At 39.3% G+C, this 24,936-nt stretch overlaps 1 protein-coding gene across 1 annotated transcript in view; it reads left to right on the top strand.

The window, feature by feature from the left end:
- Positions 1-11,136: 11,136 nt before the first annotated feature.
- Positions 11,137-24,936, top strand: part of LOC132177347 (uncharacterized) — a 31,735-nt gene continuing 17,935 nt past the window's right edge. The window contains exons 1-4 of the mRNA XM_059589617.2: positions 11,137-11,505; positions 12,215-12,261; positions 12,955-13,114; positions 13,267-13,429. Coding sequence (XP_059445600.1) covers positions 11,292-11,505; positions 12,215-12,261; positions 12,955-13,114; positions 13,267-13,429 — 584 coding nt within the window. The 5' untranslated portion in view covers positions 11,137-11,291. The remainder of the gene's footprint in view (positions 11,506-12,214; positions 12,262-12,954; positions 13,115-13,266; positions 13,430-24,936) is intronic.

Here is a 24,936-nt window from a genome sequence, read left to right as displayed (position 1 = left end):
ATGATTATTTTATTTACGTATTATGAAGTTATGTTGCATGCATGAAGGATTTCTACAAGAATTATCTAGAAAGTTTATATTTATTTAAACGCTTTCTAAGCACAACAAGTTTATATTTGAAAAGGTTTCCAATTTGAGAAAAGAAAGTTGAGAAATGATGATGATTATAAGAAAGAAAAATGATGATAAACCCTCCTACATGTTGCCCTAAGATGCATCAAAAGAAGTACAAAGAAAAGTACAAGAGATGAGATAAATGTTTATGAAATGAGGGCACATGTATGGAGGAGAGTATTTTTGGCCCCAAGATAAGTAAAGATGAGAGGAGTTCGGTACCGATACTCGGATGGAGGCGAAACCACTGACGGAGGCTATGCTAGAAAGTGGTATTCCATCAACATGACCGTTGAGTGCACCAAGAAAAGAGTTAATTAATGGTCGGGCATGGCTGATGCCACAGTTCAGTGCCATGGTCGCAAGGACCCGCAACCCTCATACACAGGGGTAATAGTGTACATGAGCCCTAATATGAGAAAATGATAATATAATTTCAACGATGATATACTATGATGATTTTCAATGATGATATACTATGATGATTTTTCAATGATGATATACTATGATGATTTTTCAACGATGATATACTATGATGATTTACAATGAAGATTTATAGCGATGCATTATGATGATGATTCATAAAAATGATTTATGACGATGATCTAATAATAGATGTAATAGTACGTACATGCTACGGAAGATGCAACCGTACATACATGTATTACTATTATGGCTGGATGTATATTTATTTGTAAAAACAATTATCAAAACTGAGAACAAGGAGCAAAACTATTTATGGTTGTGGATTTTACTTGCTGGGCCCCCTTTGGGTTCATTCAGTTTTATTTCTTGTTTTCAGGTAGAAAGGATGCTGGAATAGAAGGCCGGAATGGGGGTGGGAATAATTATTAACTTTCAAAGTCTTTTCATATCAATTATTGTAATAATATGATATTCCGCAACTAAAGTTTAATGTTTTCTAATTTCGCTTGTAATAAAATCTCTTGAATAATGTTTTATACATTTATCGTATCCTTTAAAATCAAGTACTCTGATAGACCTTATAGATCTTTGCAAGAACTTTTGTTGTAAAAGGAGAAAAGTGGCAAACTCAACCTTAACGGGCTGGGGATGTTACAATCACGATCAATCGAACTAAAGCAATTAGATCGATCGGATGTTTGATCGAATATTTGATCCTATCACGATCAATCGAACTAATTCATTAGGATCGATCGAATGTTTGATCGATCATTTAAACATATCACGATCAATCGAACTAATTCATTTAGATCGATCGGATGTTTGATCGATCATTTAAACATATCATGATCAATCGAACTAATTCATTTAGATCGATCGAATGTTTGATCGAACATTTGATCCTATCACGATCAATCGAACTAATTCATTAGGATCAATCAGATGTTCGATCAATCATTTGTTCTTATCATGATCAATCGAACTAATTCATTAGGATCAATCGGATGTTTGATCAATCATTTGTTCTTATCACGATCAATCGAACTAATTCATTAAGATCAATGTTTGATCATATCACGATCAATCGAACTAATTCACCTGGATCGATCGATCATTTGATCCTATCACGATCAATCGAATTAATTCACCAAGATCGGTCGATTGTTCGATCAAACATTTAAATAAAAATAAGAAATAGAAAACTTCAATAATAATTAATAGGAGAATTTGTTCTCTTTAAAAGAAAAAAATAAATATTGATTTTTTATAAAAAATAAGAATAGAAAATAGAAAAAATTCGCCAATAATTAATATAAAAGAAATAATGACATATTATTGGAGGTGAATTTTTGGTAAATAATCTTTTCTATTATATATGTAGGGTCAATAGCATCGCCCCAATATTTATAATTTTTTTTTTTTTCAGTGGTAAATAGCGGCAACTACTAAGGTTGCCGCTATTGAGGGATCAATAGTGGCAACTTTATAAAGTTGCCGTAACTTTAAAGTTGCCACTATTGACTAATAAGTCTTATTTTTTATTTTGTTTTTTCGTTAGGACTATTAGCAGCAACTTTTAAAGTTGCCGCTATTAGGCCCTTAATAGTGGCAACTTTGAGAGTTGCCACTATTAGGCACTTAATAGCGGCAACTTTATGTCGCCGCTAATAGGCCTAGTATTTTTTTATTTGTTTTTTGTTAGAACGATTAGGGCAATTATTGATCCCCCAATAGCGGCAACTTTTTAAAGTTGTCGCTATTGACTAATAAGTCTTATTTTTTAATTTGTTTTTTCGTTAGGACTATTAAAAGTTGCCGCTATTAGGCCCTTAATAGCAGCAACTTTGAGAGTTGCCGCTATTAGGCACTTAATAGCGGCAACTTTATGTCGCCGCTCATAGGCCTAGTATTTTTTTATTTGTTTTTTGTCAGGACGATTAGCGGCAACTACCAAAGTTGCCGCTATTGATCCCCCAATAGCGGCAACTTTTTAAAGTTGCCGCTATTGACTAATAAGTCTTATTTTTTAATTTGTTTTTTCGTTAGAACTATTAGCGGCAACTTTATTAGGCCCTTAATAGCGGCCACTTTGAAAGTTGCCGCTATTAGGCCCTTAATAGCGGCCACTTTGAAAGTTGCCGCTATTAGGCACTTAATAGCGGCAACTTTATGTTGCCGCTAATAGGCCTATTTTTTTTTCCCTTTTTTGTAAAGACCATTAGCGGCAACTGGTAAAGTTGCCGCTATTGATCCCCCAATAGCGGCAACTTTTTAAAGTTGCCGCTATTGACTAATAAGTCTTATTTTTTAATTTGTTTTTTCGTTAGGACTATTAGCGGCAACTTTTAAAGTTGCCGCTATTAGGCCCTTAATAGTGGCCACTTTGAAAGTTGCTGCTATTAGGCACTTAATAGCGGCAACTTTATGTTGCCGCTAATAGACTTTTTTTTTTTTTTCCTTTTTTTGTAAAGACCATTATCAGTTGCCGCTATTGACCCCTTAATAGCGGCAACTTTATGTCGCCGCTAATAGTCCTATTATTTTTTTATTTGTTTTTTGTCAGGATGATTAGCGGCAACTGCCAAAGTTGCCGCTATTGATCCCCCAATAGCAGCAACTTTTTAAAGTTGTCGTTGTTGCGCTCATAATAGCGGCAATAGATTGTTGCCACTGATTGTGTTTAAATAGCGGCAACGCGAGTCGCCTCTATTGAGTGCCTAACAGTGGCAACTTTGTAATGTCGCCGCTGATGGGTAGTAAATAGCGGCAATAATGGTCGCCGCTATTAGTGTTGCTGCTAAATATCAATTATTTTGGTATTTAGCGTCCGCTATTAGCAGCAACTTTATTGTCGCCGCTAATGGCCTCTCATTAGCGGTGACTTTTAAAAGTTGCCGCTAATGACCCCTCATTAGCGGTAACTTTTGGGTCGCCGCTAATAATTTGGTTGCTAATGACCAAATTTCTTGTAGTGAATTATAATTCTTTTTTTTTTTTTTTAAGGTGATTATGTCTGTTGGATATTATTCCATTCTATTGGTACGAATGTCAATTTGAGATCTGGACCTGAGGGATTTTGCACCTGACTTGATTTTGGCAACATATTTGGGTTTAATGTCCTATACAGAGGCCTTTTAAGCGAACTAGCTGCCAAAGTCTTGGAGAGTGAAAGAATTTGTTTAATTTTCCAATTTTTTCTTTGAAGTTTCTTTTGAAAGATAAATCCCCAATCTAAAGGAGAAAGTTAGATTACCCAGAGCATCTAAATGGGAGAAAATTTATTTATGGTATGAATTATCGTCTATAGTTTTAGTGATTTCTTTGTTCGTTTTGCCCTTCTTAGTTAAGTGGCTCATTTTGTATACTTTCAATGTACTTGGGGGCGTCTAACACTTTTTATGAAACTGTTTCATTACTTATCAAAAATAAATAAATTGTCTATAGCCGCATCTAATGTAGAAAAGGTGCCTTGTAAATCATTGTTTATCCTTTCGTTCAATTAAAATTATCATGGTTTGTAGGGAATTTGGGTTACATGATTTTTATATAAAAAGAAATGGAGACTGGCTTGTAAGCAATGTGTGTACTGGAGAAATTCCTTTGCTGGGATGTGTTTCCGGCATGCAACTAGATACTGTATCTAATAATTTTTGTTGATCAGTTTGTGCTGCAGCAATATGAGAATCCATTATCAAAGAAGTTAAATGATTTGGTAAATGAGATACGGCACCAAAGATGTTCCTACCTCCGGTATGACCAATGCTGCTGTTAGTTTTTCTTGTTCTTAGGACAAGTTGTAGCATGCTTGAAATTATTATTGGATATTTTTCTTATTCCAATCTATAATGCCTCACTTTAGTGAAAATGGTAATAATCTTTTCAATTTTTTGCAGCTTGAAATTGTGCAAGAAAGGAGATCCATCAGGTCAGTACATTAGAATACCTTAAAAGCAAACAAGGGATCTAAGTATTTGTGCTACTAGACAACTTCATATGAAAAATGGACAAAAAACCATCGGATTTTTCCTACACATCTCAATTTTTTTTTTTTTTTTTTTTTTTCCCTTTAGTAATTTTCACCTACCATAGCCTATGTGTCCTATAATTTCTTTCATCCGGAATCAAACTTATGGAGTTTGGAGACGCAGATTAAGTTGATACTTTAATTTCCTTTGAGATTAAAAAGAAGATTAATGCGGGTTTAGTCCATGAAATGTGAGTCTCATTATTTACACTTCAGATGTTATCATCTACATACTCATCATAGCCGTTAAAGAATTTATCCCCCCTTTCCTTTCTCATGACACTTTGTTAGTGAAATCCTTAATTCGTTAGAGCTTCACTAGATCGCTTTGTTAGAGAAATCCTTAATGCTAGCTTCAGCTTGACTATAGAGTTCACTTAAATCAAAATGTAATATTCCTTGTTTCCTTGGATTAAGTAGTGTCCAATATCACATTTACAGAAAGAAAAAATAAATTCACATTTTGATTTTGGCATTCGATCACAACTCTAGAGCTGGATTATCATATTGTCATTTTTGCTTTTGTGATGATGACTTCTATGTTTGGTTTTTGAAGCTGTGTATAATAAGTACTGTTAAAAAGATCAATTGAAGGAGCAATATTTTTTTAGAAGTTGAAATACATATGTCACCATCAATCACTTGCTCTTCATTGAATATGTATTGTTCTCCATCATAGGCTAGGGTGTAAGACACCAAGAGGTAAAGGATGTCAATAAGCAATCACTTGCCAGTTGCCTTGAGACCAAATGGCATCTCCTCCCCCCATAACAAGGCGTGAAGGGTTGAGGTCACGTTGGTTCTATTCCTAGAGGGTGTGAAGTGTATTTGCCCAGTTGAATAGGGAAGAGGGGCAAGAAAGAACAAAATGAAGACGAGGGAAATGATGTCCCTCAATTGTTTTGTTGATTTCTAACAGATGTTTGAGATGGGAATTTATAACTTTAAGAAACTACATATAAAACTGTTTTCTGTTGATTTCATCCAAATGTCGACTTATCTGTTCTGTAGGCATGTTGTTCTTCTTATATATGATAGAAGACAAGGGTTCAAGTGGCCTCTCCTATGTTGAGTTTCTAGTACACGTGCATCGGCAAATTCAAGCTAAAATGTCGTCATAGTCATAATCATTCCTAGCAACTTTCTGTTCACCCTCCTCAAGCACACGTAAGACTCAATGAAAAGTCAGATCCTTGTTACACACACTCTTCGATTGGCCTGTCAACCATGCTCTGTTAAGTTTTGCTATTAGGGGGGGTCTTAAAGTGTAGTTGCATAGAGTTTTGATTGTTTACAACTTTTTTCCAGCCTTTTTTTCTTTATATTTTATATACTATAAGATCCTCCCATAAAAGTGGGAGATGTATAAATAAAAGTGGGGATAAGTTATGTTGTAATTTGATCAACGGTTGATTCAAAGGTTTGTCGTGTGTGTGTGTTTGTGTTCTTAACTTTTATTGCTGCCTTCCCTTTTTCTTTTTTTTTTTCTTGGGGTCCCATTCAAAACCAGTTGATTGATAAATAAATCAATAACTTGTAATTTGATGATGGGACTCTCGCTCACAGTGACTACTTCCAACCTCATTCTTCTACTTACTAAACATTTCTTTGACACCACAAAGTATTGGATTCTTGTGAATCTTAAAAGATGGTTGATCACACTTAAGCGGAGGGAATTCAAGTACTTAAAGGAATGTGGATTCTCTCTCCATGCCTTTTGCTGGGAATGTGAATTCCCTTTCTATAAGTGAGAATTTGCATTCCCTTGGCCTTGTGCTTTTTTTTTTAAATGACAAGAATGCCCACATCATATCTGTTTTTATTAATAATGCGCTAAATTCTTTTGATGCTACTTGCTAGTTTTCTTTTTACTTTTTTGGAAAAGTTTATATACCTCATCAAGCTACCACCCAATTATCAATGTTTTTCCAAACTATTAATTTTCCCAATGACCCCCCAAACAACTAAACGATTGTTAATATCTCTCCAAGTCCACTAAAAGACAAAATGACTATAAAAAATGGTTCATAAGATAAAAATACCCTTATAAATTAGAAAATGATAAAATTCAAAAACTAAAAATTAGAAAAATTAATTAAAAAAAAAAAATAGGGGTAGCTTGGCCACCCTTTTAGCTAAAGGGGTTGGCTGAGCCACCATCCCTTGGATGGTGTACTGAGCGACAGTGAGGAATATTGGAGGAGTGTCCTTCGAAGTAATACCTATTATGATATTTGCAGAACTTTGAGGTACCAAAAAAAGAGGGTTAAATACTCTTTTGCCCCCTAGGATTTAAACACTTTTTTTTTTTTTTTTTTCCTTAGGGTTTCATTTTTATCACAGGAGGTACCTGTGACTTTCATAAAGATTGGGATGGTATATTCATTAAAATTTCATTCAAAAATTAACGGAATGTCACGTCAGCACCAATCAAAAATCGTCACGTGACAATTAATTTTTTTTTAAAATTATATTTTTTCAAAAAAAAAAGAAAAAAATTACAACCACCCCTATGGCCATCGATGGCTGGCCAGCTCCATTTGGTCGGTTTGGGAGTGGCTCGCCACCCCCAAATTGGCCAGATGGGGGTGGCTGAGCCACCCCCATGGCCAAAGGGGGTGGCCGAAACCACCTCCAAACCCACTGAGGGTGGTCAAAAGCACCCCTTGGGCTCCTTGGGGGTGGCCCGGCCACCTCCATCCGATTGTGGGGGTGGGGAGCCACCCCCAAACCGGCCAAAGGGGGTGGCCAGCCACTCCACAACTGGCCTTAGCCACCCCCACTTTTTATTTTTTATTTTTTATTTTTTTATTTTTGAAAAGTATGATTTTTTAATCTTTTTAATTTTTTTTTAAATTAATTATATGGCACATGGCGATTTTTGATTGGTTCTGACATGACGTTCTGTTAAGTTTTAGATGTAATTTTAATAGAGGTACCATCTTCGTCTTTTTGAAGACCACATGTACCTCATGTGATAAAAATGAAACCCTAAGGAAAAAAAGATAAAATGTTTAAACCTTAAAGGTAAAAGAGTATTTAACCAAAAAAAAAAAAAAAAACAAATTAGCGTGCCAAATTGTGATTGGCTGTGGGGGATTTTACGTTGCACTCATGATATTCAGTGTTGAATAGTAATGGTTTGTGTGTGTGCGCACGCGCGCGAGTAGGGATATGCTTAGGGTTACGATCCCTGGGTTGAAGAGGACTAGATTGGAGCCTTGCTCGGCAAGGAATTATGTAGGAACCACAGTTTGTAGGCAATCCTTTTTTTGATGACTTTTTAATTATTTGTTTGGATGAATGGTTTTTAGTTAATCCTACGAACATAAAAGAAAAAACTTTTTAGATTTTCCAGTTGGTTGAATTAGTGGTGGAAGCTATGGTGGTTTGCTTGGTTGTTGTTGTTTTTTTTTTTTTTTTTTTTTGGAATGAACCTGGTTGTTCTTACCACCCCTAGACTTTTCTTTAAGTTTAGTTTTTCTTTATAATTTTTATTTTATTTTATTTAGGGTATTTTTGTCATTTAGGGGACATTGACAACTTTTTGATAAAATATGGACATTGTGAATTGGGTGATAATTTGAGGAGAATATTGTTATGTTTATATAAGGAAAGTTGGACTATGTGATAATTTTGTTATGGCTATTTTCTTAATGCTACTTTTTAGGTTTGATTATAGGGAGATGGTAAGTATTCTTCTAGTGTTCTCTTGGTGTCCTCGCAATTGTGATGTGGCTTTTAAGACCATTTGTAAAAATTTTATACAAAAGCTTATTACCAAAAAAATAGAAATGAACATAAAATCTGGATATTAAAGTGAGGAATTAATTTATTTCACAAAAAAAAGGGGGGGAAATGAACATGTTTTATTTGGTTATAAATGAAAAATAAAGAAATTAAATCAAATAGTATAGTCAATTTATATAACAAGATTTAATCCAATTTAATACTAGATTCATATGAGGCATCATATTAAGAGGCAACCAAACAAGAAATAGTACGGGTGCTAAAATTTTTAGTAAGATGATTTCATTGGTAATTATAGTATTTTTCTTTATTAATAATTTTAATAGTCTTAGTGTCTCCTTATTTTTTCATCTTATGTGCGGAAGGGCTCAGTATATTGTTGCGAAGAGTGGAACAAGAAGGGAGAATAACAGGCTTGCCTATTGCCAGGGGAGGTACAAAAATTAATCATTTGTTCTTTGCGGATGACAGTTTGTTGTTTTGCAGAGCTAGTATCCTGGAGTGGGCCAAAATTCAAGAGGCATTGAAAATTTATGAGAAAGCTTCCGGACAAAAACTTTACCGGGAGAAGATGTCCATCTTCTTTAGCAAAAACACGAAGAGAGAAGCAAAGGAGCTCATCTTGTCGGCAGCGGGGGTTACTTCTACCACAAGGTATGAAAAATATCTAGGCCAACCTGCACTTATTGGGAGGGCAAAAGTGAGTTCTTTCTTGTCGTTAAAAGGTAGAATTTGGGATCGAATGAATGGCTGGAAAGAAAAATTCCTTTCGCAAGCAAGTAAGGAAGTTCTTCTGAAGGCGGTGGTACAAGCGATTCTAACTTATACAATGAGTGTGTTTCAGCTGCCCAAAACCCTTTGTAAAGAGATTAGCTCCATGATGGCCAAGTTCTGGTGGGGCATAAGGGCAACGATGCTCGAATTGCTTGGATGAGTTAAAGTAAAATGGGGAGGGCCAAGGAGAGAGGGGGATTGGGATATCGGGACCTTGAAATGTTTAATCTTGCTCTCCTTGTGAAACAATGATGGAGATTGCTACAAAGATTGGACACATTGGTGGCAACAATTTTATGGGAAAAATATTACCCGAATGGATCATTTTTGAACTCCAATTTAGGCCAAAAGCTGTCGTATGTTTGGCGTAGCATTTAGAATGCAAAACCTCTTCTCAAAGAAGGGCTGGTATGGCGAGTAAGGGATGGTACATCCATAGGATTTGGAAAGACCAATGGATTCCAAATCCAGGGTCACATCTCATGCAATCCCTTGTGAGAATTCTGTCGATGGAAGCAAAAGTGTCCGAGCTGCTTGACAAGGAAACAAATTGGTGGAACACGATATTGGTACGTGATGTTTTTGGCGAAGAGGAAGCAAGGCAGATTTGTGGTATAGCTGTATGTCCTCGAAGTCGAAAAGATCAGCTTGTCTGGGCGGCCACAAAGCATGGGGAATACACTGTACGGAGTGCATACCACTTGGGAAAGGAGAACAGCCTTAGTCAGGAGGGCAACTGCTCAAATTCTCTGCAACTAGCTGGAATATGGAAAAGAATATGGAAGATCAAAGGTGCTCGAGTGGTTAAAACTTTCCTTTGGCAAGCTTGTAACAATATCCTGCCCACTAAGGAGCTGTTGTTCAAGCGGCATATTTCCCCTGATCCTTTATGTCCGATTTGTGGTTGGGAAGTCGAAACCACAGGTCATATCCTATGGAGTTGTTTGTCAGCCAAAGATGTGTGGATGGAGTGTGATCCCAGGATTCATAAATGTACGAGTGATGAAATTGATTTCATCTATATTATGGAAACACTGCTGGATAGATTGAACGAGGACCAGTTGCAGCTTGTGGCCACTGTGGCGCGACAACTCTGGTTTAGAAGGAATTCATTAGTGCATGGGGGTGATCTGGTCGGTCCATCGGTTGTGATTCGCCATGCCAATGAGCAGATTGCGGCGTTTAATAAGGCTACGCAGAGAAGCATCAACACGGAAGTGGCTTATCCTTCCAACCTCACAGTCAATTGGGTGCCACCACCAATGGGACACGTCAAGATCAATTGGGACGCCTCAATATATGAACACCACAATCAGATGGGTGCTGGAGTAATTGTGCGTGACCATACAGGAAAGGTTCTGGCTATGTTGTGCGCTACTAAGGACTCCATCAATAATCCTACTACGGCAGAGGCTGTAAGTGCATGGACAGCAGTGAACTTAGCTCGGCGTATGGAACTTCAAAATGTTGTTTTTGAGGGGGATGCGCTGGAAATAGTCAAAGCACTGAACAAAGAAGGGAATTGTTGGACAACCTATTGGCAAATTGTGGATGATGCAAAAAATGAAATCGAGAAGCACCAGGGCTGGGTAGTTCAATATGTTAGTAGATTAGCTAGTGGAGCTGCACACCATTTAGCAAAAATCGTGTTTATGTATGGGGAGGGTCACGAATGGAGGGAGGACTTCCCGTTTTACGGGGAAGAGCTTGTATTGATGAGGCTTGATTTCTTTGCTTTTAATGAGAACCAATTCAAAAAAAAAAAAAAATTTAATAGTCTTAGTAAAAAATTTAGTAATATTCCTTGCCCTAAACTAATCGTCTCGCATTTAGTTCTGGATAGAAAAAAATCAAGAAAAACAAAAGCGAAAGACCGAAATGCCTTTATTTTAGTTTGTCTTTCTCTATAGGAACCATGTTTTATAAAGTAGATATCACTAGTTCGAATTTTTCTCCCCTCTTGTGCGGACACAAAAATAAAAAAAAAATTATATATATATATATATATATATATAAAATAAAAAGAAGCATTGATTTGGGGTGGAGAGCCATAACAAAGGAAATGGATCCTCAGCATTTCACTTGGGAAGCATATTTGAGAGGGTCCATTTAGGGTATTTAGAGGGGAAAGGCAAAGAAGAAGAAGAAGGCCGAAGGGGTTCGCTTGTTAGGGGTTTAGGTCAAGGTCCGGTGAGTGCCTCCAATGGCGGAGCAAGAAGCGGCAAAAGATTTAGGAGATGAGCGGGCTGTGAAAGAAGCGGAGACCGATATTGACGATGGTGAGAAGAATGAGAAGAAGAGCATGACACCGTGGGAGCAGCACGCAGGCGTGATCAGCATCCCCCGCTTCGACTACAACGCTCCCTCTTCGCTTCTCCGCCACTCCCATTCCGGCTTCCTCATCACCTGCACCATCAGTTACTTTCTTTGCATCTTTTTTACTCTCTCTCTCTCTCTCTCTCTCTCTCTCTCTCTCGTCTTGAAATTTAAGATTCTCAATCCAGATCATATCCCAGCTTTCATTGTTTTAGCATTTAGTGTAATTTCATGAAATAGATACGTATGGTTAGGGTATATGCAGTGGAAAAGATATAAATCCTTGTTATTTATAATGTGTTGAAGGTTTCAATGGTATGGAAAAAGCCTTGAACGCCTAGAGGCTTTAGAGTGTTGAACTACAAGTAATGGAAAACAAGTTTCTTTTCCTGTTTTGTTGTTTTCATATATCAACTCACCACGACTTGGTGTATGCTTCACATAGCTGCCTGCTTGTTGTTTTCATATATCAACTCACCACGACTTGGTGTATGCTTCACATAGCTGCCTGCTTTGGATGACATAGCTGATGAGGCAGGTGAATGTATGCTATGCTTTTTTGAGATACTAGCAAGCCATGAAATTATGTGTATTTTTTTCTTGTATGGATGCTGATATGGGGATGCAAACTTTGAAGAATGATTTGAAATTGAGATTGCAATAGTTCCGCTCTTAATATTTGAGAGTGCGGATCTAATTGAAACAGATCTTTATAAAATATGAAAAGTTTAATCTTCTCTGAAGTGTATACATGTGTTTCTGAGTAGGAAATGGGGTTCAATTTTTTTTTTTTTTTTCTTTTGTTGTCAGAGAGGGAGAAAAGTGCCACTAAAGAAGCAATGTCAATCCTTGAAAAGGTTTCCTTTTGACACTTTACCTGTTTTACTTTTTATCATTTCATCTCTCTCTCTCTCCCGGTGTGTGCATGCAGGTGCATTCAACTATATATTGCATGCAAAGCAACCATTTCCATTATAATGTAAATCTACCATTTTTATTGCTAATTCTCTTGTTTGGATACAAAAATTTCTTAAAAAATGTCTGCCATGAGAAAAATTGTCTTTGTTGTGATCATGTATTTACATTTGTTAGCTGAAAGTATGTGTCTTTTAATAGAGCTAGGTTTAATGGATTTCATTACTACAATTGCTTGTGGCATAGTGATGTTTCATCACTAGGGAGGACCATGGTTATTTTTTGATTATTGGATTGAGAGAAGTTTCTGAGTTTGGGGAGGGGTGCCACCTACTCTATAGCCAATTCTTGCTTTCATCTCCTCCCCCACCTCCCCTTCTCCCTCCTTTCAGTTAAAAAATTAAACGAAAAAAAAAGAGCTGCTATTGCAGCCGTGTTCTTATCTTTTCCTTTTTAATTTTACTAGTGTGTCTGCATGTGCACACATTTACTTGTGCGTGTGTGTCCGCGCAAGCCTGCATGTACGTTTGAAGTGGCATATGAGTTAAATTTTTGAGTTATGGAATTTTGCCACAATTTGGTCTATTTTCTTTCATGTTGATGCTGACTTTTGGGTTATTTTGAATTTTTGGCAGTATGTATCGTCCTTTAATAGTGGGAGCTCTGAAATTGTGGAGAACTCGGATGATAATACCATTACCAAGAGAAGGAAAATATGCACGGAGGACCTAGATAGTGAAAGTATCAATTGTGTTCAAAACGAGAAGGCTTTCAATAACCTTGGGAAAACTAGTAGTAAGTCTCTAACTAATATGACTTTATTATTTCTTTTGTGGTTTCACTTAGTTCCTTGGTAAGTGTTGGGATGTATATGTATCAAGATACAGGTGTCTTGTACTTTATGATGACAGGTAAACATTCAAAAGGTATTTGTTTGTCTCCTGCAGGAGTGGATACAAATCTTAACAGAGATCCTGTTCTTTCACTGGTTAAGCTGACAAGGAGTGGTTTGCTTCTATTTACCTTCCCTAGAGACACTCCAGCTGACACTGTTGGTATTGTGTCGAATATCATGGAGTCTCTGGAATCTGGGATTTCAAAATCACCACTGTAAGTTGCTCATTTGCCCCATTCTCATGTGTTCGGGTTGGAAACATTTAATAGTTGCTATTAGTATTTGTTATATATCTTTATCTTTTCCTGTTTAGTAGCACAATCTAAAAAGCTTTCCTATAAATGGATATCTGTCAGAGAAATTGCTAAAAGTTTCTGGAAAATACATTGCTTATTTATTTTTTGAATTTTTCTTATTATTCTTTATTTACAACAAAAGAAGACTTGTACACATCTACATCACGAGTTACTTCTTTTTCCTATATCTTTTTTAAATGGTTACATTAAGAAAAACGGATGATAGAAAACTGATGGGATCTCATGCAAGTTAGAATAATAATAATAAAAAAAGATAATTGAAGACTACATAAACATTTGATTCAAAGAATTTAAGCAAAGTTTGTGGACAGCTTAATCAATGACCCATTATATAAGAATAGCTCTCACAAAACACCGTACTTGTGACTCCCCTTGCTCAAAATTCACTTTACAGTCAATCAATCTGGGACAAGAGGTTCAATTGTACTCCAATACGTTAGCCCGAATAAATTTCCTTTTCTTCCTCCTCCTGTAATTAGAAGGAGAATAACAGCTAACTGGATAAAAATTGTATTTTCTGCATGCACGGATGCCAGAGATCGTTATTCAAAGTTTTCAATTAATGATCAAACATTTGGGAAAAAAAAAGTGAATTTATTCCTATTGGATGACAATGGCATGTATCCTGGTAGGAAATGTTACATATGTTACAGAAATGCATAATCAACTTTATTTGGTTGGTTGTGCTTTTCTAGTTTTTTTTTTTTTAGATAAGTAATGAAATTTTTTATAAAAAAAGCGTAAGATGCCCCTAAGTGCACAAGCAATATACATAGGAAGCTCCTAACTGAAACAATCAAAAGAAAAACCCAAACATAATAGCAAGAAATACCCACAAACCCTCACAACTTGAAAAGCCATCAAACCCAAAACCCTCAAAACACCAGAAGCCCGAATCCCACACAAAGCCCACACAAAGCACTCATCGCTAGAAAGCATAAGCCTTACCTTTCCCACGTCTAGAGGATGCTCCTTTAGAATCATAGTTGATGGAGCATTCTAAATTCAAAAGCTCCCTTCTACCCTTTATCTTCGAAGGGGGAACCACTTCAGAGTCTTTGATCCCCTCACCCAAATCCCCCATTAGAGCCCAATGCAAGAGAATGGCAGGGGGAAAATCACCCAAAGGGTAAGGAAAATCTCCATCCTCCTTGTACCAAAAATTGCCTCCTTGATCCCTCACTACTAGGACCAAAAAGGGTCCAAAACCAAATCCAACCGGAGACAAACCAACAGTTCGATCTACATCAGATATTGTCACCGTAGGCAACATTTCAGCCTTGCTTTTGCTAAAAAGAAAGGCATGTGGTTATGGGGCAATGATAAGTTTACAATTGAGTGAACACGATGTATCTTTGGAAAATCATGGTATTTTATGTATGGGCCTCCAACATGCAATATCCAATTGAAGTAATCTTGTATGGCTAAAACAGATTTTAATTTAAGTTGATGCATACTTGTTTTTAGCATTTTTTAGGTATTTTCTTAATTATAGTTGTTTTAGAGCTTTTTAGTAGAATCAGATTTTTTATTTTTATTTTTATTTTATTAAGTTAGTCTTTTATTCTACGAGACATCATCAAGGACCATGCGGTGCAATTCTACGAGTCTTTGCTCTCTGAATGTTGCAATTGGAGGCCTAGGGTGGACAATCTCGCGTTTGATGTGTTGGAGGCGGACGAGGCCAATCAACTAGAATTTCCTTTCGAGGAAAGGGAGGTTTTGGAGGCGGTTAAAGGCATGGATAGAGATAAGGCCCCAGGTCCGGATGGTTTCTCCATGGCTTTTTTCCAAGATTGTTGGGAGGTGATAAAGGAAGATATCATGGCGGTATTTTCAGACTTTTATGCTCGTGGTAAGTTTGAAAAAAGTCTTAATGCTACTTTCATTTCCCTTATTCCAAAGGTGCCTGGGGCTACCAAATTTAAGGAATTTCGTCCTATTAGCCTCATAAGCGGAACTTACAAGATTGTTGCCAAATTTCTTGCTAATAGGATGAAGAGGGTTGTGGCAAGGGTGATATCAAAGCCTCAAAATGCTTTCGTGAAGGGTAGGCAAATTATGGATTCGGTACTTATTGCAAGTGAATGTTTGGATAGCTGGATCAATTCAGAGGAAACGGGGCTGCTTTGTAAACTGGATATGGAGAAGGCTTATGATCACATAAACTAGGAATTTCTATTATATCTTCTTAGGAGATGTGGCTTCGGCGAAAAATGGTGTTCTTGGATTGAGCATTGTATTTCAACTGCTCGTTTCTCGGTGTTGATCAATGGCACTCTGTCCGGCTTTTTCAGAAGTTCTCGAGGGGTGAGGCAGGGGGATCCCTTGTCTCCATTCTTGTTTGTCATTATTATGGAGGCGTTTAGTAGGATGATTGGTGCTGCCATCGATAATGGTTTTATCTCGGGTTTCTCAGTGGGAGATAATCTGTCTGAGAGGATCACCATTTCTCATCTTTTATTTGTAGACGATGCACTGGTTTTCTGTGGGGCGAATCTTGATCAAATCCGCTCCATTAAAGCACTACTTATTTGCTTTGAAGCCGTTTTTGGTCTGAAGGTGAATATGGCTAAATCAGCTTTGATCCCGGTAGGTGATGTGGAAAATGTGGGAGAATTGGCTGGGATTTTGGGCTGTGGTTTAGCTTCTCTACCTTTGAAGTATTTGGAACTCCCTTTGGGCGCTTGTTTCAAGGCCAAAAACATTTGGGATGATACTTTGGAAAAGGTTGAGTGTAGGTTGGCTAGTTGGAAAATGTTGTATCTATCCAAGGGAGGAAGGGTCACTTTGATCAAGAGCACACTTTCTAATCTTCCTACTTATTTATTATCCCTCTTCCCCTTTACTTGATTCTGTGGCCAAGCGAATAGAGAAGCTCCAACGTGATTTTCTTTGGGATGGTTTAAATGAAGAATTCAAGTATCACTTGGTTAGTTGGGACAAGGTATGCTCTCCTATCTATAAAGGTGGCTTAGGGATCAGGAAGTTGAGAGTTTTCAATCAAGCCTTATTAGGGAAGTGGCTATGGCGTTACGCGCACAAGAGAGAGGCTTGGTGAAGAATTGTGGTGGATGCCAAGTTTGGTTCTGCATGGGGTGGATGGCATTTTGTTGACAATCCCAGGCCTCATGGGGTGGGTCTTTGGAGGCATATTAGGAGAGGGTGGCGAGTGTTTTCTAAATATATTAAATTCGACCCAGGAGACGGATTCAAATCAGATTTTGGGATGATGTTTGGTGCGGGGAAATGATTCTTAAGGAAGCTTATCCAGGCCTATATAACATAGCTAATGCAAAAGATGCATCCATTGCCGATAATTTGGAGTTTATGGGTGGAACTCGTCAATGGCATGTTAGCTTCCTTCGATCGATCCATGATTGGGAATTGGAAGTGTTTGCCTTGTTCTATACTACGTTAGATTCTCACAAGTGGAATAGGGGAGGGTGGACAAAATTTGGTGGATCCCTTCGAGAAAAGGGAAGTTCGATGTTAGATCATTCTACAATATCCTGGTAAGCAAAGAAGCGAGTCATTTTCCTTGGAAGAGCATATGGCGCACCAAGGCACCTTCGAGAGTGGCTTTCTTTACTTGGACGGCGGTGTTAGGGAAGGTCCTCACAATTGATAATCTCAGAAAAAAGAATATTATCGTGATCAATAGATGTTGCTTGTGCAAAATTGATGGGGAGACTATTGATCATCTTTTCCTTCACTGTGAGATTGCTCGTTCTTTATGGCAGGCCATCTTCAATCGTTTTGGGTTGTCTTGGGTCATGCCTAGCAAGGTGGCGGGCTTGTTTGCTTGTTGGTGGGAGCGAGGTCGCTCTAGGAGTGTTGTTGTTTGGAAAATGGTCACTCTATGCATTATGTGGTGCCTTTGGTTAGAAAGGAACGAGAGATGCTTTGAGGATTCTGTGAGATCATTGGAGGAACTCACGGCCTTCTTTTTCCATACGCTTTACACTTGGACAGCTGCTTGGCTCGCTCCTATAGTTATTAGCTATCTTGATTTCCTTGTTCTTTTCTCTTCTTCTGGCTAGTCGTTTCCCTTGTATACCCCCTGTGTACTAGGGTTGCGCCCCTCTGCGCTTTTGATATATAAACATTACTTATCAAAAAAAAGTCTTTATTCTTTTAGTAAGGCAGAGTCAAGTCTTTAGATATGCTGCCCCCCTCCTCGTTTTCCCTTTATCTCTATTCTTTTGTTGCATTTGCTTTGCCTTTTGTTATTGTTAATAGGTTTGCATGGAAAAAGTTAGAGAAGAAGAGGAGGCTCGTATATATTGTGTTACGTAGCCAACCTCAAACATATTATTATATAAGCCGAAATGACAAAGACTAAAATACCCTCAAACCCTAATACATTCTTCTAACACTCCCTCTCAAGCTGGAGCATATATATCATGTAGACCCAGCTTGGAACAAATAAACTCTTTTTTTTTTTTTGATAGGTAAATTTGTATATATCAAAAACCCAAAAGGGCGCAACACGATTATATAGGGAGTATAAAAAGAGTGCGTCTAAACACCCAATAAAAACCCTAAGCTCCCAAAGAGCACCCACATGGAACCCAAAATGATCCACCCAAAAACCCCCGAAATCAAAACACCCTACACAAGAAACACCCTACACAAAGGCTAACCCACAGAACCCAACGACTCACATAATCACCCCACATCCCTAACCCTACTAGAGCCACCGCCCCTAGCCTCAAAGTTATCGGAGCATTTCAAATTCTTGAGCTCCCTTTTTCCCATGACCTTAAGACTTTGAGCTCCCTCCTCATCGATGGCGATCAAAAGACTTTCCTCATTCCCATCACAAGATTTCATCGCAAACTTCGTCACGCACTTCACCCCCAGCAGCATCTTTTTCTTATGTAGCTGTTTAGCTTCCTTATCCTTCGCTCTCCGTGTATACCCAAAAGTAGACTGTTTATCTATCAAAACTTTGGCAGGTGCAGGAGGAAAAGAGAAAACCAGAGGAACAATACCATCACCGGAGGAACAGTAGCCACCACCGGAGGAACAGAAGCCTCATCCCTGATCCTGCACTGAAGCCTCGCCGGAAAAGTAGAAACAACCGCAGGAATCGCCGGAGGAAAAGAGAATTGATTCACAGGCGAAACAGAAGCCACCGAAGAAACAGTAGCCACCATCGTAGGAGCAGTAGTGTCATCCCTCAAACTGCGCCAAAGCCTCGCCGGAGAAACATAAATTGCCACAGGAGTTGCCGGGGAAGTTTTCCGTCCAAAATCCCCAATTTGAACATTCTCAGCAAACCTAGGACACTCCTGCGAAGGCTTATCCGAGTGCAACAAAAACCCATCGCTGAACTTATCGGCATCGTCAAGAAGCTCCGACAATTCCAGCGAATCGGGATCCAAAATGGGGCCGCAAACGGGAATTTGAACCACAGCCGACCCGGAATTATGCCCATCATAACCCAAAAAACCAACCCTAATCCGCTTACCTTTGGGCTTCTCACCCAGCCCGTGAAGGATCCGGTCCAACTTATCGCAAAAAAACCCTAATCGCCTCATCGACTTGTTCCTTCTACGCTTAGCTGCCTCCGCCACCGGAGACGAGAAGCTTTGCTCAATCAAGGGATGAGCTTTCTCCATTTCGTAACAATCCATCGCGAATCGCATTTCCACTCCAGCGTTCCCCATCTTGAAACAGCTCGCCACCGGGAACAAGTCAATCTCTTGCAACGAAAGAAGCTGAGCCCCAACAATGTCCGCCACCTCGCAGGAAGAAGAGCGCAACGCTTCGGCGAAAGACCGTCCATCTTTTATCCCCGGAGAGGAACTCATAGAATTCGAACACCCTGGAGAACTCACCTGCACAGCCAGCAACGAACGCAGCTCAACCACGAACCTCCGCCATCCCTGCCCAGAACGGGCCTCTAGGATCTAGAGGATACCTTTCCGTTCGTCCTCCAAATAGGCAACCACCTCCAGGAATGTCCCAGCTTTGTTACTACCCCCGCTCACCGACAAAGACTTCCCTTCCTCGCTAAATTTTTTGATGAAATCTTCTTTCACCTGAGACTGAGATGCCTCTTCTACTGTAGCTGCCAACCAGGAAGCACTTCGCTGACCCACCAGAATAAGCCCTACAAAACCCTTCCTTCTTTCCTCCAAATGAAGCTTCGAAGCCTTCGTCGAGAAGAAGGTTTTAGCTCCCACCGAAAACCGTCGCTCCATCCTAATCTACACAGATTTTGTAAACATATCAGCTAACTGGTCTCCAGACTTCACGAATGTTGTAGATATATCTCCATTGAGTATTTTGTCTTGGACATAATGACAATCGACCTCAATATGTTTAGTCCTCTCATGAAACACTGGGTTAGATGCAATATGTATAGCAACCTGGTTATCAGAAGATAACGAGATATGAGTAGGAGCTGAGAAACCAATCTCCTGAAGAAAGTGTTGTAACCATGTCAATTCAGTAGCTGTATGAACCATTGCCCTGTACTCTGCTTCAGCACTAGATCTTGCCACCACTGTCTATTTCTTACTCGTCCAAGTTACAAGATTACCGCCAAAGAATGTGCAATATCCTGTAATAGACCGTCTATTTGAAGGAGAACCTGCCCAATCTGCATGAGTAAAACCTTCGACCTTAAGATGTCCATTCGATCTATACAATATCCTTAGACCAGGTTGTCTCTTCAAATACTGAATAATGCGAGTAACAGCTTCCCAATGTGAAACCTGAGGAGCCTCTAAGAACTGACTGACAACACTAACTGCATATGAAATATCCGTCCTGGTGATAGTAAGATAGTTCAACTTCCCAACTAGACGACGGTACCTGCCAGGATCTTCAAATAATTCACCTTCATCCTTCAGTAATTTCTTATTTGGATCCATTGGAACATCAACAGGTCGAGAGCCCAAAAGACCTATTTCTTCTAATAAATCAAGTGCATACTTTCTCTGAGATAAGTTGATACCTGTTCGAGATCTAGCAACTTCAATACCTAGAAAATATCGAAGTTTGCCCAAATCCTTTTTATGAAATTGTTCTTGTAGAAATTGCTTTAATCGGGCAATGCCTTGTGAATCATCTCCAGTAATAACGATATCATCTACATATACCACAAGTGAAATATTGAATGATCCGTCTGACATCTCTGAAGACCAAACTTCAATACCGCTTCAGAGAACTTTCCAAACCAAGCTTGCGGTGATTGCTTGAGACCATACAATGCCTTTCTTAATTTGCAAACACAGCCCTGAGACTCCCCCTAAGCCAGAAACCCAGGTGGTTGCTCCATATAAACTTCCTCACACAAGTCGCCATGTAAGAAGACATTTTTGACATCCAATTGAAACAATGGCCAATCAAGATTAGTAGCCAAGGAAATAAGAACACGAACAGAAGAAATTTTAGGTACTGGAGAAAAAGTGTCATCGTAATCAATACCATATGTCTGTGTATAACCCTTAGCAACCAGCCGAGCTTTCAACCGTTTAGCCGACCCATCAGGATGAAATTTAACTGTGTAGACCCATTTGCAACCTACAGTCTTCTTATTAGGTGGTAAGGGAACCAGCTCCCACGTTCCATTATGATGCAAGACCTTCATTTTCAATTCCATAGCTTGTCTCCGACTAGAGTTAGATAATGCAGCCTGCACTGTCTTTGGAATGGAAATACTAGAGAGATGGGAAACAAAACAAGACAATGAAGGAGATAAAGAACTAGTGGATACAAATTGACTGATAGGATGTTGGGTAGTGCAACAACGTTTACCTTTCCATATTGCAATAGGCAAGTGGTCGGATGGAGGTGCGAGCACCGGATCTGTAGACGATAAGGATGATGGTGGTGGAGCATGAGCAGATGGTCGAGGTTGATGCTGATAAACCTGGAGTGGAGCATGTGAGTGGGGAAGCAAGGGAAGGGGGATAGGCAGTGGAAGAGACGCGGCATCAGGTGCAAGGGAAGAGTCGCTCAAAGAAGTAATAGCAGGAAAATAGGGGTGAGACTCATCAAAGGTAACATCAGCGCACGTGAAGTAGCATCGAAGGGCCTGACTATAGCAGCGGTAGCCCTTCTGGGTTGTGGAATACCCAAGAAAGACACATTTAGTAGCACGAGGGTCAAGCTTATCAAAACCAGGGCCCAAATTATGAATATAGCAAACACACCCAAAAACCTTCAGTGGCAAGGAGAACGGGGATGAAGAAGGATATAAAAGAGAATGAGGAGAGGCCCCTTCTAAGACCAAGGAGGGCACTAAATAACAAGCAGTGAGAACAACCTTAGTCCATAAATGTTTGGGAACATGCATATGAGACAAGAGACAATGTGCGACATCCAATAAATGACGATTTTTGCATTCAGCCACACCATTTTGTTGTGGAGTGAGCACATGAGGTTTGATGGATAATGCCTTTATCAGACAAATAAGAGGCAAAAGAATGAGACGTATATTCTTTAGCATTATCTGAACGCAAGATATGAATTTTCTGAGCAAATTGAGTCCTAATCATAATGCAAAACATTTGGAAAATAGAAAATAACTCGGAATGATTTTTCATTAAAAATAATCATGTTATACGGGAAAAATATCCACAAAAGTAACAAAATAGGGGAATTTATTGGACACTGTAGTAATGGGACCCCATACATTAGAATGAACCAACTCAAAAGGACTAGAAACTCTAGGAACAACTCGTGATGGAAATGAGGCACGATGAGGCTCACTAAGCTGACAAGCTTCGCAAGACACAGACAATTGATGACGAAGACTCGGGACTTGATGCTTCAATGTAGAGAGGGAAGGATGACCAAGGCGACAATGCCACTGAAGAGTGGAGGCTGACTACTGCAAAGCACGAGAGGGAGGTGTAGGTGCTAGATCCAGATAATATAATCCATCGACTTCATGCCCCATACCAATCATCCTTCTCATCTTGAGATCCTGACAAATACACAAAGAAGGGTAAAAACTTACGAAACAATTAAGGGCTTTTGTAATTTTACTAATAGATAACAAATTAAAAGGAAAACCAGGAACATGTAGAACAGACAACAACTCAATATCAGGACTCAGATGGGTAGTGCCTAAGCCGACCACTTTGGAGAGGGAACCATTAGCTAGGATGACACTTTTAGGGGTAGCAACATGATGATAATTAGAGAGGGAAGTAGACGAACCAGTCATATGGTCATTGGCGCCAGAATCGAAAACCCACGGGTCGCTAGTGGAGGATAAAAGACAGTGAGATTTAGTACTTGACTGAGCAAGAGTAGCAGTGGAAGAGGTAGAAACCCGCTTATGGGCTAAGAACTTACCATACTCATCTTTCGGAATGGAGATCAGATCATTCTCGAAATGTGAGCTCTAGCTAACAAGTGGTCTAGATGGGGCTGGAGAATCATTGTGAGAAGTAACTTGATTGGCAAACCCAGATGGTGTGTCATGTCAATCGCAACAAAAATCCACAGAATGATTAGTACGACCACAATGAGTGCATTTGCAAGGCCCACGACCTCTAATGTGACCACCACCCCAATAATTGCGTCCACCACGAAAACCACGACCACCACGACCGCCATGTCCCCCACGGGAACTGCCATAACTACCACGGACAGCAATAAAAGCAGCATGATCACCATGACGTTCTATGCTCAACAGAGAATCATGATCAGTAATAGTTGCATGCTAAGCCGAGAGAAAACCTCAGAGAGCAATGGGAGGTCGGAACCACCCAAAATCTGCACACGAACAGACTCATACTCAGGTTTCAAGCTGAGAAGGAACCAAACCACATCCACATCTTGACGTTGCTTTTCCATTTTCTTCAAGTCAGTAGAGAGCAGTTGATACATGTCTCTTGCCTGACAAATGGCCATAACCTGATTGTAGTACTCATCGATAGTTTGGGTACCTTGCTCAAGCAAAGTATTGTTTACGCATCTCATAAATCCAAGTGATGCTTCCCAGTACCATAATACATATGCTCAAGATGATCCCAAATTGCTTTAGTAGTAGGAAGATAGAGACACGAGGATCCAATGTGAGGCTCAATACTATTCAACATAAGAGATATAATTTGTTTGTCGGCCTGGTCCGAAAGGCTCGTGGAGCTATTTTCTGGATTTGCCGGGAGTTTCCCTGATTGCAAATGAGAATATAGACCTTTCCCTCTCAAGTATACTTCCACAGATCGTGACCAATAACTATAATTTTTTCCATTTAGTTTCACGTGTCATAGGAGTAGGACCCATTGAAGCAGAAGTAATTAAATCTGGTTAGGAGCCATAATGTGGCGATAGTGCTGATCAATACCAAAAACAAACTACAAGATCCCACCAAAGAACGAAATACAACGTAGACAGGCAAAAAATCATAAAACAGCCTCAAATTGAAGCAACACCAGCCCTATAAAACTCAAACCAAGGCAGAACTGAAAGTCAAAAAACTAACCTGAACCGGTTGCAAAAGAGCCTGAACTGGGCTGAACAGGAAGTGAAATGGTCAGAATAGGGCTGAACCGACTCCAAAATGGCCTGAACCGGCTGCAAAATGGCCTAAACTGGAAGTGGAATGACCGGAACAGGGCTGAACCGGATGGAAAATGGCCTGAACTGGCTGCAAAATGGACTGAAACGTGGTGAATTGTACTGACCTGGGAAGAACCGGTCTAACCCAAACCACAAATAGCCTTATCCCGATTTCAAGTTGGGATATCCTTATCTCGAATAGAGAACAGCGTACACCAGTAACCAAACACCCATCGTCTTCTCCACAAAGTCATTGGAAGGTTGCCGGCGACACCCAGACTGCTCCGACTTTGACGAATAGATTTGCCATGGATCACAAACCCCGTCTCCGGCCACCACAAAGCATATCAGTCGCCACAGACCAAACTGACCTACTACACCAACCAACCACCAACGATGATGACGTGTACTTAAAACCCCAGCAGTCACGAGTGCAATTCCGCTGGTTAAACCAAGTTTGCCAACAATCACGAATCCAGATCCTACCATGGAGATGATGGCGAGATCACTCCATTGACGACGGTGAACTCGGTGCCATCTCCTTCCATGGGCATGAAAGCCCAAAAACTCCTTCGATCAGTAGTAGGAGGAATGGGGCGAGAGAGAAAGGAAAGATAAAAGGAAAAAAAAAAAAATGAACGGAGATAAATATCACTATCAAGCAATGGTATAAACCCTAGGCTCTGATACCATGTCAATAGGGTTGCATGGAAAAAATTAGAGAAGAAGAGGAGGCTTGTATATATTGTGTTACGTAGCCAACCTCAAACATATTATTTTATAAGCTAAAATAATTATGACAAAGACTAAAATACCCTTAAACCCTAATACATTCTTCTAACAGTTATAAAAAAAAAAAAGAGCTTCGGTTT

This window comes from Corylus avellana, chromosome 4, assembly GCF_965113065.1.
Source record: "Corylus avellana chromosome 4, dhCorAvel1.hap1.2, whole genome shotgun sequence".
NCBI classification, from domain to species: Eukaryota; Viridiplantae; Streptophyta; class Magnoliopsida; order Fagales; family Betulaceae; genus Corylus; species Corylus avellana.
This window is presented reverse-complemented; position numbering and strand designations above follow the sequence as displayed.